The sequence below is a fragment of the Xyrauchen texanus genome, chromosome 38 (assembly GCF_025860055.1).
Source record: "Xyrauchen texanus isolate HMW12.3.18 chromosome 38, RBS_HiC_50CHRs, whole genome shotgun sequence".
In the NCBI taxonomy this organism is placed as follows: Eukaryota; Metazoa; Chordata; class Actinopteri; order Cypriniformes; family Catostomidae; genus Xyrauchen; species Xyrauchen texanus.
Genome location: NC_068313.1, coordinates 8,748,856 through 8,770,437, shown reverse-complemented (window position 1 = coordinate 8,770,437; position 21,582 = coordinate 8,748,856). Strand labels below are relative to the sequence as shown.

Here is a 21,582-nt window from a genome sequence, read left to right as displayed (position 1 = left end):
AATAAAATCTGAACTTCTTAAAATTACTTCAGAGTTCTCATCAAAAGAATCCTCCATGTGCAGCAATGACATCTTTACAGATACTTGGAATTCTTCCTGTCAGTTTGTCCAGATACTCAGGTGACATTTCACCCCACACTTCCTGTAGCACTTGCCATTGGTGTGCATGTCTTGTCAGGCATTTTTCACACACCTTACAGTCTAGCTGATCCCACAAAAGCTCAATGGGGTTATGATCCATAACACTCTTTTCCAATTATCTGTTGTCCAATGTCTGTGTTTCTTTGCTCACTCGTACCTTTTCTTTTTGTTTTTGTTTGTTTACTGTGGCAACTCAAAAACAAACACAAAGACAATGTTAAGCTTAATTTAACAAACCAAATAGCCTTCAATTGTGTTTGATGTAATGCAAGTGATTTTCTAGTAGCAAATTAGCAATTTAGCACAATTACTCAAGGATAAGTTGTTGGAGTGGTGGCTGCTGGAATTGGAGCGTGTCTAGATTTGATCAATTATATATATTTTTTTCCAATAGTAATGGTGCTGTTTTTTACATCAGTAATGTGCGGACTATACATTGTGATCAGTTGAATGCCACTTTGGTGAATTAAAGTACCAATTTCCTTCCGAAACAGCAAAATATGTACATTATTCCAAACTTTGGCCATGTGTGTGTGTGTGTGTGTGTGTGTGTTTATATATATATATAATGTAGGCCTGTAATGCTTATGTCCAATGTAATGGAAGAAAAAAATTACATACAATAATATATAATAAAATATATATACAGTACATATTTATTGTATGCATTTTTTTCCCCCATATCACTGGACATAAGCATTACTGGCCAACAGTCCCCAGCAATCCATTTTGCAATTCAGATAGTCAATCTGTCCGGAGTAGACTTAAAGGGATAGTTCACCCAAAAATGAAAATTCGCTCATCATTTACTCACTGTCGTGCCATGCCAGGTGTTTATGACTTTTTCTTCAGCTGAACACATTTGAAGAAAAATATAATTATATATTAGCTCAGTATGTCCTTAAAATGCAAGTGGATGGTGATCAGACCTTTGAAGCTACAAAAAGAGTCAGTGTAAACGTCAACCATACGACTCCAGCTGTTAAATTAATGATCAGTCTCTGGTGGTTGGTCATTGGTAGGGACATTTTTTATTATGGAATTAACATGTTTTCATGATTCAATTTAATGATTAATGCATACATTTTTTATAATTGTACATTAAAATAATTGTAATTAAAATAAAGTTAAATTACATTATATTCATTTAAATTGTTCTATAATTTTTTAGTTTTTTAGATAATTAATCGCACTGAATTAACACTTTAAACTGATAGCATTAGTTATAATAAAACTGTTTCGTACATTTAGTTTTCAAAATACATATTTTTTGGACAATTTTTATTGACTTACTATCTAGATATTCAGCTAACTATGACTAACTATGTCTAGATAGTACCACCACACCCTATACGCATATTGCACAGTCTGCATAGGGCACCAACTCCCTAGGGGGCACATTCTTACCCTAGGAGGGACCAGAAACCCCATTTGCTGCCTTCACTTGCATGTTATTCAAGGAAAACCCGTTAGCGGTCGTGCAAGGCCTTCATAAATAGCAATTATTGCTCAATCCATGTCCTACATGTGCATGGAAGTCCTTGCTCTCTATTAATTTCATATTGCTGCAAAATCTGTTTACTGTTTGAGTATCAGTGTTCGGGAAATATTCCACAGCACTGTTGTTGCGTTTTCCTTGTTATGGTTGTCACTCACATTTTCAGTGCCTGTGACCCCACATAACCTCACAGCTGTCCCCCACCTAAAGCTGCTGATTGGGCTGTCATCTAGCCAATCAAACGAACCATGAAGGCATCGAGAAACACATTAGCTGTGTCTCATTTGGAAGACTGCTTCCTCTGGAGGTCGCATTTGTCGGTCGCATACGTCATCGAGGCTGTCTCGTATCAGAAAATCAAATAGGACACAAAAGTGAATGCGACCTTCTTTCACGGGAAATCTGAGGATGTATGAGGTGTATCCTCCGTGGGCACTCACAACCCACAATTCTTTGCTTCAATGGAAATTAAAAAAAAATAACGCCAATTTGCCCATAAATATGATGTTCAAATGCAAGTAATGTTAATTCCCAAGTTGAAGTACCTCAGTAGATGAGTGCAGAGTATATAATATGTATAATTATTTTAATATATAATTGAAACAATAATTTATTAGACTAAAAGTACACCTGTAAAATCTATTTTATTTTCTCTTTACATCATTATAATTCTCCTAAAATTTACCTCATAAATTCCCTTCCAAAGGGACTATATTCCCATCTCACTCAAAGCCCTTGTGCTTATTAAAGAGTGGCATGCTGTCATAGCAACCATGTTACATTCTGTTTCCTTTTGTCCTACAAAGGCCTTCTTGTTTAAACAAGGCTTGTTTAAAGGAGGACGCTCAGTATACTGCAGCCTTCAAAGGATGCGTCCTACCTAGCGCGCAGCCTTCCAAACGAGACACAGCCATTGATTGAATTAGTGATAATTCTGGTTTCCATGGTGATAGGATGGACAGCAAGAATCTATGGCAGCAGTGACATATGAAGGCCATACAGTAGAGCTTTGACCTTTTAGCCATGGCTATAACACACACATGCATGCACGCACGCACACACAATGCGACTACTAAACAGTCCTGCAGCCTCAGGGCAGGATTACATTGTTTCTTTATAAAAGGCTTTTTTCAGTCTCTGCACAATACAAGGCTGTGACAGAGACATATGTATTTGTTTCACATAAACCATATACTACTGTAAGTTTGCACTGAAAAGTGCTGAGACTGGTATTTCACATGAAAAATGTCATAACTTCACAAAAGCCACAAAACAAAAGCTTAAACAACCATAAGACTAACACGATTTTTACATTTTATGAAGAAAATGTGTGTAGCGCTTCCCTGTGCAAAACCAGCTGCCACAATGCTTTGGTTGCTAGGATAATCTGGATGGTTGCTAGGTGGTTGCTTAATGTCTCAAATCAAAAGAGCCAACCCCCAAGTCTGTATCATATTTTGGTCCTTAGATATAGCTTAGGTCCCTTCTTTAATGTAGATCTATTTGATTTTTCGGCTGTTTTATTATCTGTCATGCAAAATTGTCTGATTGTTGAGAAAAGTAATAGCACACATCTCCTCAACCATACACATTATTTTAGGTATCATTCATGCCTGAAGCACATAAAAAAAAAAAAGCTTTAGTGTTTGCCTCAGCATCATTACAATGCCTTTTCTGTTGAACTTGTGACTTCTGTAGCTTATAACTTTTTGTGAGCACATTCATGAGCTATGCATTAGTGTGTCCAAATAAATATTTAACAGCAATATTTAATAAACAAGATCAGATTTTAGAGTCACACTGGCTGTTTCTTAAAAAGAAGGGTGTCAGGCTGGAATGAGGATGGTTTACAATGGATGAAGGAAGATAAACAGACACAATTATTTCAAGACAGCTTGAAGTTCATCTGATCAGACGAGATGGAGCAAAGGATGTGAATTAGTCTTAATGCTTTATGCATTTTATCATTCTCGTGTTTTGCCTCAGAGAATGATGGAAGATGTAGTTTTGTTACGCAAGCATGTCACCTCATTTAACCCTTAAATGCACACCTTGGGTCTTTAGTGGCCTGGGACCCTTTTCTTTCTGGTGCACTATGGCTGCCGTCGCATCATCCAGGTGGATGCTGCACACTGGTGGTGGTACTATGTAAAGCGCTTTGAGTGCCTAGAAAAGTTCTATATAAATGTAAATTGTTGTTGTTGTTGTTGTTTTCTCCCCAATTTGGAATGCCCAATTCCCAATGCGCTCTCGTGGTGGCATAGTGACTCGCCTCAATCCGGATGGCGCAGGTCGAATCTCAGTTGCCTCCGCGTCTGAGACCGTCAATCCGTGCATCACGATCTTATCATGTGGCTTGTTGAGCACGTTACTGCGGAAACGTAGCACGTGTAGTGAACCTGGACCTTATTCTACCTCCTTTACCTCATTTGTTTTTTTTTTGTTGGGGGGGGATTATGTCCCGGTTAGTGACCCGACATATATAATAGTGTTGCAATATATATTTGTAATTCCATAAAATTAGATTTTTTTGTGATCATTTCATATCTACTGTATATACTGGATCTAGGTTGATTATCACAGGATATCTGTTTCTTTGTTTATTACAAGGAAAGTGAGAAATTGAACCACGCTTTTAAGGTGAAGCTGTTGTGTCAGTGATTGACTTGATATACATTTGACATTTATGATGAAGCAGCATGGAAGAAAACTTTAGCAAGTTCAACACATGGACAGCTATAGCAAGTTCAACACATGGACAGTTATAGCAAGTCCATGATATGATTTGGCTATAGCAAGTTGGGCGCACTATGGAAATTCTTGTACTGTATGTCTATTTAGACTCAAAAATTGCCTGAAAAAACACAAACTGAATGTAAAGCTTATGTGATATGTGAAGCTCTGTATGTGTTTGACAGCCTGTTTTTATTTCTTAAGATTTCAGCGGAGATGTAATAAATCCCGTTCTATAATTTATACTGCAATCTATATATTAGAATATCGTCGCTGTCTAATAAAAAGCATGCATCTCCAAATATACATTTTTCGAGAGAGTGGAAATTTTTTTTTCTCATCAACAATCCTACAAAATGAATTGAAAATAACATAATTAGTCACCTTTACACCAAAAATGTTCGAACGTGGACATACACGGTTTTCTTATCATGGGCTTCAATGGCACATGTTTAGTTACAGACTCAAGTCTAACTGTTCGTGTTTCCAGAACACAGTTGGTAGGTTATCAATTGCCAGAGAATTTATTTTTGGAAATAATATGATCTTTTACTTACATTTTAGATCAAAATCAGAAATGACTAGGGTTTCTAGTACGGTTGTTGAGTGGACATTTTGGTTTCGAGATGCGTTTTCCAGGTCCGACGCATAAATTGTCTGTCAGAATTAGCTTTCACTCGTGCTTTCGCAAAGAAGAAAATCTGGCAACTGTATATGGCTGGTACAGTCTGCTTTTTAAAGCCACCTGACATTGTGTTTGCATGAATAGCTTTGGCTGTCAGGGAAATCACAGAGCCAGTGTGATGTCGCAGTCTCTTCACTACACTTCAGCCGGACAGCTGGTAAATTAGTTGACACTCTTCAAAACTTAAGGGCAGGATGTACACAGTTTTGATGGATACTTGTTAAACAGATAGCCAGATTAAATATAATTTCATTGGTCATTTCGATACACAATTCAAACATTGGGAAGAGGTAATTCGGCACATTCCATCTATGGTAAAAATTTACAATTGGCAAAAGTGGTTTTTCATCACAGAGCGACATATGTTCTACATTATTATGTATCATTATACATTATGCTTTGAAAAGTTTACACTGTCTGGGCATTTTATAGATCCACTTGTGATATAGACACACGCCACGTTAAAAAAGACTAGGTATGTAGTAATGTTTGGCGAATGCTAACAAACTATACAGTACAGACTATAGAGTCAACATTCTCAATTAAAACGTATTTATTATGTCCAGTACTGATTTATATTCTTCATGAATCTTCATGAAGATTCTGGTCTTCATGTGATATTGCATGTGATATTTGGGCTCAAAGAAAATTAAGATTCCCAATGGCAATTGGGAAAAACAACTTAATGGCATACATGTGGGATCATCTTGTACTGTAAATACTTTCTAACATCACGTAAAGCATTCTGACATGATGACAAGAAAGTTTAATCAGTCTGCAGTGGTTGGTAGATTCTGTTCCTGGCTTCCCATGATTAGCATCCCATATCACTGTCCAACACATTTATAATCTCTACAATGGTTCAATAAGCCCAAGGCTTCTGACTTTTTTACAACTTCCCCATATGCACATGTTTCACTGTTACCATGTAACCGAGATAGGAGTCTCCTTTTAGGAAGTGAGGTTTATCTGTTCCTCACTCCCAGCAAACTTCTCCTCTCCCACGGTAACAACCTGCCCTTTCTGGGTCATGCTAATAAAACATTGGCTTTCCACTCTCCGTTCTTCAATGGATGGCTTATTCCAGTTACACCACAGCAGTGGCACCAGTTCACTTCTGCTTCTTGGATCACTGGTTTCTTTCTGCGTATAGTGACTGTCGATGTATGGTAAGTCTCGAGAGATCTGTCGTTGGAATTTCTTTTTCCTTTGACCTCTGTAAAATGTGTTTGCTAGCTGGTTTCTCTTTATTAATAGTCTGTAATAAGCTCTATATCTGTGGTTGTAAAAGTCATTGGCTATGTTCGGAATAGAAAACTAGCGTACTGACTCTAAATGGTATAAACTGTACCAACTATGCAACAATAACATTTCAAATAGTAGAATGCTACATTGTATGTCATATGACCTTATATACATTTGTGAAATACTTAATTCTTGGTAAACATCTTACATCATACCATGCACACAGAATACTCACTACTGTTTTTTAACCTCTTAAGCTCTGCTGCATATTTTGGCTGCTGCCTGCAATTTGTCACACACAAATTTTAAAGTGTACCTTACACACATACAGTGGACTTATTGCAAAACATGGTCTCATTAATACATACACACATATATTATGTAAGGAATAATTGACGATGGACCATTATATGACAGAAAAATACATGTCTTTCCTCATTCCCAAGTGAGCATGTATAACATCAGCAAGGACACTTACATTTGCTCCAAGTTAAACTAAAGCTAAAAACATTAATTAATTTATGTATTGATTCAGGTCTTAGTAAAGGTGATCATAAGTAAAGACTTCACGGCATCAAAATGAGTGTGTTATGAGACATTATAAGCAGTTCTTTTCACTTACACTAATGTTATGAGGTTTGTAATCGCTATAAAATTATACTTTTCTCTTTTTATGTGACCGATGATTGTTTGCCTCAATTTACAACTAAATACAATAAATATGTTTACAATGTCACTCTTCATTCCAGCCTGCGTAATAATATCATCCATTCCATTTATGAGAATATTTTTCTAAAAATCATGCTGTTCACGACAATCTCCCATTCATTCCTATGGGAAGATCTGCAGAGCTCGCCAGAGCAAGCGACCGTAACCAAGGAGGGCTGAGATTAGCAAAGGGTTAATTTGGCGAAGTGATATGGAACCGTTATGCGGTAAAGACCTGGAGCTACTTCATAGCCATGCATTTACTGGAAAATATTTGCACACCTTTGATTATCTGTCAACCAATCAGAATCAGGCATTCAACAGACCCATGGTATATATATATATATATATATTAGGGCTGTCGATTTAACGCATTAATTCACTGCGATTCATTTTACAAAAAATAATGCGTTTAAAAATGTACGCAATTAATTGCATGCCCACGGACCATAATAAGGAAGATTCCTGAGAAATGCAAGCTTGTAGTACCACCTATTTACTCCAGAGTTTATACAGTGAAGAAAACACCTCAGTAGGCAGAACAACACAAACATGCATAACGTTCTTGCATTCAAAACACTCGAAGGAGCGCAAATGCTGTCTAAGGGATCTCAAGATGTGTTTAAAGATTGAGTATTAAACTATATTTAACTTGACACAGTGACCTAAACATTTTATGTTTATGACCCAACACACCCGAGACGTCTGACGTAGGTGTAAATTGACGGGTCCTTAAACAAGCCCTCATAATAAATCTCCAACTGATTGACAAATTCATTTATAAAATGGATTGCTGTGAACAATTATTATTGTTATATGATGGGCTTTCTCAGCTAATATTTGTATATGCGTTTAATCGCGATTAATTAATCATGTAATGAATACTGAATAAAAAATGTTATCGATTGACAACCTAATATATATATATATATATATATATATATATATATATATATATATATATATATATATATATATATATATATCTATAGGCCTATGTACTGGTTATATACTGTATATTAATCCTGTTTTTGAAAGTCTGTGATTTCAGCTCTCTTTGCTTTATGTCCCTGCAAAAGTGTTAGTTCATTCCAGCCAGCAAGTACTTGGAAAAATACATTTTCCTCAATCACCTACCATCGCAATACACAGATCTGAAATGCAGGTAGTGCTCTAACTCAGCTGAGCAATAATTTACTCACCCTTAGGCCATCCAATATATATCTAGAGATTTTTATAAAGATTTTTAGGCTTCCTCCTTTACATTTACATTTATGCATTTGGCAGACACTTTTTATCCAAAGCGACTTACAGTGCACTTATTACAGGGACAATCCCCCCGGAGCAACCTGGAGTTAAGTGCCTTGCTCATGTTGGTGGCCGTGGGGATCGAACCAGCATCCTTCTGATTACTTCTGATTACTAGTTATGTGCTTCAGCCCACTACGCCACCACCACTCCTTTAAACAATGAATGCAGTAAATAACCATCCTTTATGTCGGAGCAATGCCGTTGCATTATCTACTTGTGTTTTTTTCTTTAGCAGAAATATATGGGCTATATGACTGTCAGGAATTCAAGTAACACAAGTTGTAGTTAGTGAAACCAAGTGCGAGAGCTGTTAACTGAGATTCACAGGATTTACACAGTGAGATCAGTGGTACAGGTGATATCACACAGAAGAGAAGCTTCACAAACTGAAGATCAAGAGCAAATACAGACAGGTAAATAAACACTGCGTGAGAGCAGCTTGGTCAAACTAGAATCCTTTGTGTGAGACTTGACAGTGAAGTGGCGTGAAGGTGAGTTATTTATGCAGGCAGTGATGAGTGACTGAATTGAGTGCAGATGTGGTGAATTAGAAATCGAGTGATGCAGAGCGCTGAGGAAGGCGTGACAATGACAAAGTTTTCACACATATCTGAGTTCGCTGGAAAAACAACACGGACAAAGCCGATGAATTCAGATATCAACCCTTTGTTTCTTTCGATGGTCTGTAATCCTAAGGGTAAAATGTTCACTGCACATCCTCCATTATTTGAGAGAATGTAGGGGTGTACTGATATCCAGGTTCAGCGCGATAAGCCAGAGTTTCAGTTGCTCATGATCATGGATGGGCAATTGATGAAAAGTTGATATTTTGTCTGGTGTGCATTTTCTTTGAGGTTTCTGAAGGTTGAAACATCCACGATACACACGGCAAGCGACCATTTTGAACAATATACTTAAACAAATACAAATCTACAGCAAAGACAATTAAACTTTTGTAAAGCGCTCCTTCTCTTGTAAACAGTGACGCTCTTCCTGCCTCCTCCACCTGACGCGTGACATTACCAAAGAGCTCATCCCTCTCATGAGCGTTCAGCATTATCAGCAAATTTTCATTTTTGGGTGATCTATTCCTTTAAGGGGCAAATTCATGTAACAGTTGTGTTACTTTTGCGAGTGGTATTTTAGCACAAAACCCTGCATCTTATTCACAAACCACCCCTGACCTAGTTTCAGCAGTCACAATAAGCTTAAATTGCGCTGCGTCTTGAGTATTTAAATGATGTAATTGTCAATTTTTTCCATGTAATCACTCCTCATTTTTGTGTAAATTAGGCTTATTGTAGATTGTGCTTTATTCACAAAAATTGCCTGCCGTAACATTTACATTCTGCCAGATGAAATGCGGTAAAATTTATTTGGTTTAAAAGTAATAAGAGATAATTTTTATCTATCATATAAAATCTATCAGTAGCCAGTGATGCTGTTAAGTCCTGCCAAAATGTGTCAGATAAAGGTGGTCTGCTGCATCCTCTGCTAATTAGTACTCGGAATCGGCCCAAAGATCAGAATTTTACATGCAAATTGCATTCATCAGCGATTTTGTGAGCATGTTTGCGTTGTTGCCTGATCTGCATAATTCCTTTAGTGAAATGGGCGCTAAACAAGCACAGACAGCAGAAGCACAACAGTGCTAATAAACGGTGCTTCTGGCAGGACCAATTTATTCTTAGTGAATTCCCCCCTCAATCTATTTTGTGATCCCACACACCTTCCCCAATGTTTTGTTGAAGGTCTCGGCCTCTGAGTGGACTACAAGCTTAATCTCTGTGATTTTTTTGTGTATTATGCTTTTTCAAATGGTATCACAAATGACTATTATGTATCCAGGTCTGTAGAGTGTAAAGTGTTAAATTAATATTATTAACTATGCAATTCTAAATGTTTAAAAAATTGTACGTTACATTGTCACATAATCTTATTACCTCATAGGTGTAAAAATAAAATAAGTTGTTTTTCTTTGTTTTCTTTTTTCTTTTTACTCAAATGTTGTACATTTGGCAGTCCAATCAAATAATGAGTCAAGTAAGATATTTTAAAGCTGAAATGTGTCATTTTATTTGTTTAAATATTTTCTCCTACATCAGTTTAAATATCCAGAGACTATTACTATATGTAACCATAAATAAGCCCTGTTGTAGTGCATTGTAGGTTACCCGGGTATTTAATACAGTGTATTGGTTTACTGTTCAATCAAATTTTCATACTACGCACAGAAAACATATAGCATAAGTAGTAGTAATTGTAGTTTTCTATTCCAAACATTGCCTTTCAGACTAAAAGGACTGAATTTCACACAACAGTATGTCAGGTGTGTGTAAGTTAGACATGTAGTAGGAAGTTTGGTGCAAGTATGCGTGGGTGGTTTCACATCAAGGTGTCCCAAATTGTTTTTCCTTTTCTAAAAAGCTTCCAGCAGCCACCCAGGAATCTTATGAATCTTGTCCAAATGTCTGGTGGGAATTCTTGTGGGTGTATCCTCGTGAAACTACAACCCCCCCCCACCCCCCCCTCGGCCACGGTCATTGAATTGCAATGGAGTTTATAAAATTAAGACAAACAATTGAAATGTCAATTATGAGGAAAATTAAACTTAGGAAAACAAGTTGATGAAGGGAAAATGTTAAGCCAGTGATTAGCAGTTCTTGAGAATTGTGTTTGTGTGGGTGTAACATGTGCGCCACATTTGTTTCAGATCACAATGAGTCAGAGATTTTGTCTTTGTTGTCTCATTTATGGTTTCTTGTAAATGCCCATTGAGGAACAGTGTACTGAAACTCCAAATCTGGCAGTGGACGTTCAACATTTATTAACGCAGACACTAACAGCCGAGATGATTGAGTGTAGCGTTCCGGTTGAACTTTAAAACATCTTCCGTAGGGCACTTGTGGCTTTGTTGGATCTCGCTTTCGCTAAACAATCTTGGTGTGTTTAACCTTCAATAGAGTCATCTGTCTTTTAGACAAGGGCTTTTAGCAGACAAAGGTATGTGAAGGACTTTGTGTATAACAGCAATTGCAATGTGTAAGTGTGTGTGTGTGCATTAAAAACCAATGATAGTTGGTGCAAAATTGTTCTTTCTCTCGATTTCTTGAGGTGTGAGTGGACAAATTCATAATTTGAAGTGTTTTTGTTTTTTAATGGACATTTGTAACTAGCAATAGATGTTGTATTGGACAGAATTTACTACATGATCACACTGTAAGGCGACATATTGCTTCCGAATGTCAGTATCCTGACATCGACACCAGTCAGCCGGGTTAAGGACGATTTATTCTTCTGCACCGAACCTACGCTATAGGTTCCGCATAGTGGCCAACATGTTGGTTTGTATTTATAGTTCTGCGTTGGTGTATGTGTCGTTTTTGAGCACACATCCAATTGTTAGTATATTGAGAGAAAATGTTTTCATTTCTGAAATAATTATACATTTCATATTTAAACAAAAGCAATGCAGTTTTTGGATTCAAAAGTATATTTATTGAATTAATATAGGGTTCGAAACAAGTTTATCGAAGTATATGATCATGTTAAGATTTCGACACATAATATTAACTATAATTGTTTTCTGCCATGTAGAAAGAAAATAATCAGGTATATACTGTATGCTTGCTCTTGAGTCACTTCTAAATAAATGAATTCATGTTTTGGCATACCTTTGCTCCATTCTGGAAAAAAAAGAGTTAATAACTATTAATTAATACTAATAATTAATAACTAATCTTTGACACAATGGGAGTCGTTTTAAAGCATAAAAGCTGTACTTTACAATGCATATAGGCAATGTAACAGGTTAAAGCACCTTACAGGTGCTTTTTAATTTGCAGACAAATTAGAATTGTTCCGTTTTCCTAACTTATGGTTAGGCTAAGTGTAGGTTGAATGCATCGATGCAAATCGGCCTTTACTGACAAGCGGCATCTCCCATCAGACATCTTTGCATCAATACAAACATGCTTCTCTTCTCCTGTGCCGCGACTGATAGTGTGTTGCATCACCAGCCTCAAATGCCAGGCTTCTTGTCCTGCATCGAAACCAGGAAGTAATTAAGTTTGTATAATTTATGACAAGCATGATTCAGAGGGTGCAATTTCTCCCTAAGATTAGATTTTTACTGCACTGACGGTTAGGTTTAGAATTGGGGTTCGGGTTAGGGGGTAGAGTTAATAAAATATGCATTCCTCTTCACCAATACATCATTTAGAACTAAAAACACTTGGCTTCACAACTTGCATTTGGCACCACTCTGTGGACATTTCACCCAGAAACACATTCCAATATGTTCAGCATCACTTACAGCTTTGGCCACTGGAGGCAGTGCTTCGAACTTCTGTAAGCCAAGAACGAGTTTAGCTGAAGAACATTTAACCTACTGTTGCCGAATTAACAGCAAAATCAGTCTGAAAAAGGTAACCATGTGGCGATTATCGCTTCTGCTGATGTAGTTTCTAATCTACTGACTGCATTGTTAAGCAATTACATTTTTGAATTTTTCATAGCAAATTGTGTGTAAATATTGCATAAAATGTGTCTCATGTGTCATTGTATGTATAAAACAGCATCATAACGGTTATCTGCCACCCTGCTTTTTATATATCTGCATTGGTATCAACAGCTGAAAAACCAACAAAGGCCAGGGATTTTTTTCAACTGGCTGAAAGGTACCCATTGGGGAAATGTTTTTGTTGAGATCTTAAATGAGATCTCTTTAATATCTCAAAAGTTTCTCCCACACACCAATGAGATTAAATGAAAAGCAAGTGGGGAAAATGTTCTCTCCAGAAATATCTCACATATGTCTTCACTAGAGTTTCAGAAAAGATCTCAGCAGTGTTTTTCCCTATGCTCAGATTTGGCAAGATATCAAGTCAAATGTCAAAATTCAGAGATTTCAATATGAATTTGAACTCACATAAGCTGGACATTTCTCATCAAATTCTTCAAAGACCGAATTATCTGGGCTATGCTATTTCCATGAAAGCACTATTTTGGTATGCAAACAATTAAACTTACACAAAGTTGATATTTCAGTGTGATATATATTATAACTTGAAGTATCCTATGTTAGGATCCAGGGTCATCCTCAATTGCAAGAAAAAAAAAAAAAAAAATACAATGAATAGGTTAAAATATGTTTTTAATTCTAAAAGGCAAAAAGTTTCATTTAAGGGGCAGAGTTTTGGAAAGGGTTGGTCAGTAGTATTTATGATAAGCTGTTTACAAAAACAATAAACTTCTAAACTAAAACAATTGGGCTAATTTTATTCAGTCATGAATACTTTGTGTTTAAATGTGTTTACAATGAGTTTCGCTTAAATTAAAACTACCATGTAATCTAATACTTCAAGTAGAGAAAATGTAATTGAATGAAGTTCACCCAACTAAATTATACTAAATTAATTTAATATGAGAATGCTAGCATGCTAAATGCTAACTGCATGCTAATAGGAAAAAAAAAAGCTATGATTATTATATAACAGAACATAACAGAAACTCTTCTAAATTTGCTATTTCATTAGAAATTCCCTGCCAAGATTCATTAACCAAACAAAAATATTAATGTTGTCCCAAAACAAATTGATTAATGAAAGCTTGAAAGCACTGGAACAGCTCAATTCATTTAAGTTCACTTGGAATATTTGTGGTAATGTGAATGGGAAGATTCAGTAAAATTGGCAATGGTGAAAGCTCTTTTTGAGTGTATGGTACAGTATGTTCTCATTTAAATAGCTTGTTTGTTTGTGTGATTTGGTCTGTTCTAAAGACGTCTTGTTTAGTCTGCTCTTGTAGTGTAACTTGGGTGGAAAGCTTTGCCCCAGGCCTGCTCATCTACGTTTCTACACGGGTGTCAGTGCAGGCAGAGAGATATCAATAGACACTTGTGACAGGGCGGAGGGTGGGGCTTGGTCGTGATTCTACACACCCGGTCCCTTATCAGGCTAATCAATCCTCCGAGAGGGATAAAGGCTGACTACGGACGGTGGTGCGATAGAGAGAGCGTTTACGGCAGCTGTCGGTCATGTGTGTGTTTGTGTCTTTTGGTTTCAGATCATAATTAAATATAATTTATATTGTCAAGCCGGTTCTCACCTCCTCCTTTCCATTAATGCCTTTACAACACTGTAAAAAAGGTTAGATTTAACATTTTCAGTTCTTTGTAAGGTAATATTTAAAATATTATGACTCTGACACAGCAAAGAGCTGCCTTGAGGTGTAGATTAGCCAGCCACCTCTTCAACTTTGAATGTGTCTGTATAAATCCTCTCTGATGACCGAGAGGGGGTGAGGAAACAAGAAATCCCCCAACCCAACATTCATCTCCATTTCACACGCTCCTGTAACATCTCTTGGTTGGATTTGTGTGCTCAGTTGAGCGAGCTCGCCTCAGGGCCGTTAAAATTGTTTTCTGTTCTCTGTAAATTGTTCCAATTAAGTCTTATTTAGCATCAAGCTGTTTGAAACTGTAATGTGACATTTCTCTGAGTGAAACTGAATATTTAATGAGGGGAAAAAATGCAGTGTATAACAGGTGGTTAAAAGGGAAGGGGCTGAAAAATTTGAGGGCTTGGCGTCATCAGCTGAAAAGAAGCAAAATTACAAAGAGGTAGTGCAAAAAAAGATTGCAAAGATTATGTGCAATAACATGCAATGATCTTCACAATACGATCTGGAGCGTGTACTTAGGAAATAGGGTATATTTTTATTTAATGTTGAATTTGAGGTTCACACCTACAGCAAAATGGATTGCTAATGAATGGTGTGTTTACATCAACAGCAAAACCAATGTTGTATGGAGTGCCCTGTAGTCATACTAAGTAAAAGTAAAGAAAGCTTTATTGAAATTAACTCAAGTTCCCCTTCTGTCTCTCACTCAACTTTGTGTTGATGTAGTGACACTAGGGGTCTCTCTTGAGAGCCTCAGTTACCTCTTATCTTTGAGAAAACGCCAATGAGAATTGGCAAACAGAATTTGCATGCCCCTCCCCTGGACATACGGGTATAAAAGTAGGGCAGCGTGCATCTGTTCAGACAGATTTTTTCTTCGGAGCTGAGCGTTTGAGTAAAACACATTGCTGATCCACTCACCTCTAAAAAGAGCGTACGCTGTTGGAGATATGGTATGTTTCAGTGGCTTTTCTCCTCTTCTGCACGCCAGTGAAGACTACGTCCCTGGGCACTTCGACAGCCCTCTAAAAAGAGTATATATTTCTCTAAAAGTGTATACATTGATGTTGAACTTCTTTTTATAGATGTGTCTTTCTCAAGATGCCCTTCAGTCTTCGTGTCATTCCTGGATGCGCTCGTTACCTCTCCGCTTCTGACGGCCACGGGTGATGCCTCGTTGCGAGAACATGACCATGGCAACGTTGCGGCCGTGGCTTTCCTTCTTCCGGGGGAAAGCCACTCTTGCCGCTCCCGCTTCGCACCTTCTACACATGGGTATAGGGCTAGCGCGGCTGGCACTGGAGGCGACTTTGGGATTTTTATGGCCACAGTTTCGCTGCATAAATCCCTGCGGACCACCAGTTCCCCAGCATGCTCGTCTGCTCCCATCTGGTCCCGAGATGAGACCGGCTTGCCTTACGGCCAATGTCACTTTCAGAGCCCCCGAGCTGGATGAGAGTTCGCCCCTGCATCAGAGAGAGTCTTGGTGGACTCCGGCGCTGAGGACTCGACTGGGCTAGCGCCTTCGGCTGTGCCGGCCAAGTCTGAGGCCGACGCCTTGCTGTTTGCTATGCTTGCCCAGGCCGCCACGAGTGTGGGGCTGGATTGGAACCCTCCGTCCTCCTCGCAGCTAGACGATTGGTTCCTGGGCTCGGGGCGCCGTTCACAGACATGCTGCTTTTGTTACCTTTTCTTTGTTTGCCGCACCCCCGATGGGCTGCGGTACCCACATTGTCACAAAAAATCTGTTTCCTCACTCCCTGGGTCACATAGCTGGTGCCCAAAACTCACGGTGATCAGACACCGAGCACTGGCAGTCGGGCCCCCATGAATGCGAACCTCCCGCCTTCACATGCCAAACTGTGCTGCTCCCCCCCACCGTGAGGCCTTACCTCCAGGTACGTCACACATGATCATCCCCTTAGTGCCCCTCGCCCAGAGCTTGGACATGTGGCTTATGCTTTCCAACACGTTGCGGTGGCTGGCCTGGACCATCCGACTCGGCTAAGCAATTCAGTTTGCCAGACGCCTGCCCCACTTCAGCGGCGTCCGCTTCACCTCGGTGCACGGTGAAAGCGCATCAACCTCGATGACTGGCTAATCCTAGCACACTCTCATTGCTCTGTGCACACAGTTGGTACCTAGTAGGCTACTCTCTGATGGAAGCCCCCCTCGGCACAGATACACTGTACAAGTAGGCATTTCCCCCAGTGAGCCTACTTGCACAAGTCCTGTGCAAGGTCAGGGAGGACGAGAAACAAGTCACTCTCGTGGCCCCTTACTGGCCAGACCCACTGCAGGCACCAACTTGCCTGTACTGGAACAGGTGCTCCACAGGTACTGATTATTCCGATAATCTCCTGTGATATATTTTCCGTGGTATGGTCAACCTGTTGGTGGACCCGTGCCTCCCTTGGGCAGAGTTCCCCTTGCCCCTGGTCGCTGTGTTTTTAGAGTCCTCCCCATCGAGGCAGGACCTACCAACCCGCCACCTCCATATGTGGCTGGTAAGCCCATGTGACGTATTTTGCCACATGTTAACCTCCCCTGCTGGGCAGGATGTGGTCTCTGTGGGGTCTTTTCCCCCTGAAAGAATAGGATAGGAAAAGAACACCTTCCCCGATGCGTGTTTTAGCTTTAGATTGCCCCAGCCGCATCTAACACTCTATGGAGAGAAAACATAGAGTGGAGGGATGCGACTCAGGGATGTGGGGAACTACATGTTGTCTTTTGGGGCGTTGGTGAAGGTTACGTGCAGTCGGATGCACCTGCTATTTTTGTACGCAGCAACTTGCTTGCACCTGCATCAGCAGTCCATGTAACGGTTCAGTATTGTACCGTTTTTAGATAGGAAACCCTAGTGTCACTACATCGACTCAACGTTGAGTGAGTGACAGAAGGAGAATGTCTCAGTTACTGTCGTAACCTCCGTTCCCTGATGGAGGGAATGAGACTTTGTGTCCTTCTTGCCACAACACTGTACTAGCCGCTCAAAATGCAGGGAACTTACTCTCGGCTCCTCAGCTCAAAACCTGTCTGAAGAGACACACGCTGGCCTCCTTTTATGCCCGTATGTCCAGGGGAGGGGCATGCAAATTCTGTTCACCAATTCTCATTGGCCTTTTCTCAAAGATAGTAGGTAACCAAGGCTCTCAAGAGAGACCTCTAGTGTCACTACATCGACACAACGTCTCATTCCCTCCATCAGATCAAAATTCATCAAATTCTTTCATCATTTACTCACCCTCATGCCATCCCAGTGAATGATTTTCTTTCTTCTTCAGAACAAAAAATTAAGATTTTTTTGAAGAATTTGTCAGCTCTGTAGATCCATAAAATGCAAGTGAATGGGTGCCAAAATGTTGAAGCTCCAAAAAGCACTTAAAGGCATTATAAAATTAATCCATACGACTCCAGTTGACTAAGTAATGTTTTCTGAAGCGAAGCACTAGGTGTGTAAAGAAATAGATCAATATTTAAAACTGTTTTCACAAAAAATTCACAAGGGTCATGGTCATTGGCATGTTCTCGAGAAAAAAAAAAAACAGAAGCGCAGTGTTGTTTACAATAGAGGAACATAGATAAGTTTGGATACATCAACTGTGGCACCATCTTGGAACATGAACAAGGAGAGCTCTTTGAATTGGTATGAATGCAAGTGAATGATTGAGGAAATGCCTCCGACCACTGCATAAACTCATTTTGTGGCAAAAAAGTACCACAGTCCATAGAAACAGCTCCTATTAAGGGATATACGTATGAATATAGAGGCCTATGTGCTTATATCACACGAGAGGCACAAAAAATTTTAGTAAAAAAAAGTTTAAAATATTGATCTATTTCTTACTTCTAACATTTCCCTTCAGAAGATTAATCACCCTTACAAAAATCGAGAGTTCGGATAATTTTCACATGCAAATGATTTTTTTAAGGGTAATCCACTGGAGTCATATGGATTACTTTTATGATGGCTATATGTGCTTTATGAAGCTACAAAATTTGGCACCCATTCACTTGCATTTTATGGACCTACAGAGCTGAGATATTCTTCTAAAAATCTTAATTTGTGTTCTCAAGAATAAGAAAACCAAACACATCTGGTATGGCATGAGGATGAGTAAATGATGAGAGAATTTCCATTTTTGAACAAACTATGCCTTTAAGTAGCTCATAAGAAAATACTTAAGTTAAAGTAACGATGTTAGTGATAATGTACTTATTAAGCATTAAAAGTACAAGTAAATGGCTTTAAGTTCATTGTTAAGTGAATTGTTTCAGGTTAAGTAGGTTTTGCAAATGTTATTGTTAGACATTTTCATGAATGCATCATGTCTACAGTATATTGATTAATACATATGGTACCTGGGTTCAGGTAGTTTTTTTTTTTTTTTTTTTAATGATTTCATTATATGGGACCCCCTTCCTAAAATACTCTAATATATAAAGACACATTTCTGCTCTGTGAAAAAAAATTATGAAATTATTTACAGTTTTCCTGAGCAACCACTGGGCGGTGCAATGTAAAATCTACCGAAGCAAAGATCCAGATGGAGAACAACAACCATTTTAAGTGTTAGTTGGATTTAAACTTGTGCATTTGCTGGCTGTCATAAAAACTTGAAGTAGTTAATGATATCAACATAACTTCGGGCCATCGCTTCATGTCATCTACCCATTTATTACACACGTAGCGTGCATGATGCTCATGATGTGTTTGTGTATGAGTGGGCATCTTCACACATTCACTTTGAAGCACACAGCACATGTAGACTGTATATTTATTCCATTAAATTGCAGCCCATTGTGGATTTAGCATCCAATAGGACATACCACCATTTAATTGGTTTAATTCAGACATTGATTTTATCCTAAATATTTCAAATGATGTGACATTATGCATTTTATAGTTACTTCTGTTTTTTATGACTGGATTCTGCGATTCCGTCCGTGTTTTTAGCATTGCAGAAATTATAGGACCTGGAGTTACCCTTGTGATTTGTATATTGATTCATGAATGAATTCGCTAAATAATTCAGTCAGTCTGCTTTTTTCGATTTGAGTCTATTTGACCGATTAAAAAGAAACAAATCCAAAATATTAGACTCAGACGATTCATTTGCGACCCGAACATCACTATCAGTGATCTGCGTGCAGCTTACATTTGCAGCAAAATTAACAAAAGTGTATGAAGAAAATGAACAGAAATATTTATACTTGAGTGAAGTTGAAATAATCAAACACTTTACTGAAGTACAGTAAAAAAGTATTTGTATATCATTACCACAGTATACACCTCTGAGTGAAACAAATGTTGGTCAGGCTGAAGGAAAAGAAATGCAATCCTGTACAATAGGCGGCACAGATCGACAGCTAAATTGACTCTGGTACAATATGTGGCACAATTTCAGCTATTTGTTTGCCATCTGCAAAACAAAACTTTGGTATTTTGACAAATTTTTGTCACCATTTTTTCTAAAGAAATGCTTTATATAGTCCAAAAAAAACCTTTTTCAGACCATATATTAGCATTTGGTGCCAAATAAGCCTTTATTGGTAACAAATAGTTATATTGACACACTACAACATTATTTTCTCTTTCTCTCTTGGTTTTCAGATGTCTAACTACAAGCGTGCAACGTTTGATGAGGACGGGACAGACATCCACGATGATGGAGCCATCTCTCCTGACAGTGTGGAGGTGAGAGTGTTTCATGAAGGTCTATAATACCAAGAAAAATCTATCTGTTAGCTTTGACATTTATCTCAAAGACAGTTGCTTGGCTGGTGCATACAGCCCTGGAAGTCTGCGAATTGCTTTCTTCCATTTTTATTCAAGAGCACTGCTCGATTTTTGTTTTGAGACAATTATTTGAGCCATAAATATCATTTGACTAATCACTCTATGGCAGCAAGCAAACAGTGTCATGACTAGGGTTGGGAGGGTTACTTTTTAGATGTACTCCACTACAGATTACAGAATAAATGCTGTAAAATGTAATTTGTAACATATACCATTAGATTGCTCAAGCTCTGTAACGTAATCTAAATACTTAGGTTACTTCTTAAACACAGATTTTTTCACTAGTTTTGACTAAAAACAAGTTAATAACAAGTGATAATAATAAAAAGTGACACAAGAAACGGTTTCACTATCCTCAGATTGCGTCATTTGTATTGATTAATGTTTTCCTGCCAACTGAATAGACTAAATATTAAATTAAACAAGTGACATTAAAATGCAAAATACTTTTTGAATGTAACCAACCTGGTCTCATTGTGAAAACGTGACTCTATATACATTTTTGCAAAACTTGCTGTATGTGTTTCCAGGTACAATTCCCTGCAGTTTCCATTTGAAATGAACACTAGAGGTGCTACAACAACTGTGTTTAATTCACTTTTACTCAAATCATGACTTTAATGGCTGATTATGACTTCATAAATACTTATTATTCTCTCTATTACTCAGACCCTACTATTTTATGATGTCAACCCCCTTTTAGTCTTTTGAAATACAATACATTTTAATGCTTATATTACAGAAACACCTACATACTCTGGTGGCCAAAAGTTTGGAATAATGTTCAGATTTTGCTGTTTCATAATGAAATGGGTGTTTTAATTCACCAAAGTGGCATTCAGCTGATCTCAAAATATAGTCATGACATTACTGATCTAAAAACAGCATCATCACTATTTGATAAAAGTAATTTTTGATCAAATCTAGACAGGCCCCATTTCTAACAGCCATCACTCCAACACCTTATCCTTGAGTAATCATGGTAAATTGCTAATTTTGTTCTTGAAAATCACTTGCTGTTATAGCAAACACAGTTGAAAGATATTTGGTTAGTTAAAAGATGCTTAACATTGTCTTTATGTTTGTTTTTGAGTTGCCACAGTATGCAATAGACTGGCATGTCTTTAAGACAGTATTAGGTAAAACGAAATGGTAAAAATGAAGCAGCTTTCTCTAGAAACTCAAGAGTCAATCGTTGTTTTGAGGAATGAAGGCTGGACAATACTTGAAATTGCCAAAAAAATGAAGATTTCATAAAAAGGTGTACACTACAGTCAA

At 38.1% G+C, this 21,582-nt stretch overlaps 1 protein-coding gene across 1 annotated transcript in view; it reads left to right on the top strand.

The window, feature by feature from the left end:
- Positions 1-21,582, top strand: part of ece2b (endothelin converting enzyme 2b) — an 85,173-nt gene that overhangs the window by 20,399 nt on the left and 43,192 nt on the right. Inside the window, 1 exon segment of the mRNA XM_052109826.1 lies at positions 20,119-20,202. Within this exon segment, the coding sequence (XP_051965786.1) occupies positions 20,119-20,202 (84 nt within the window).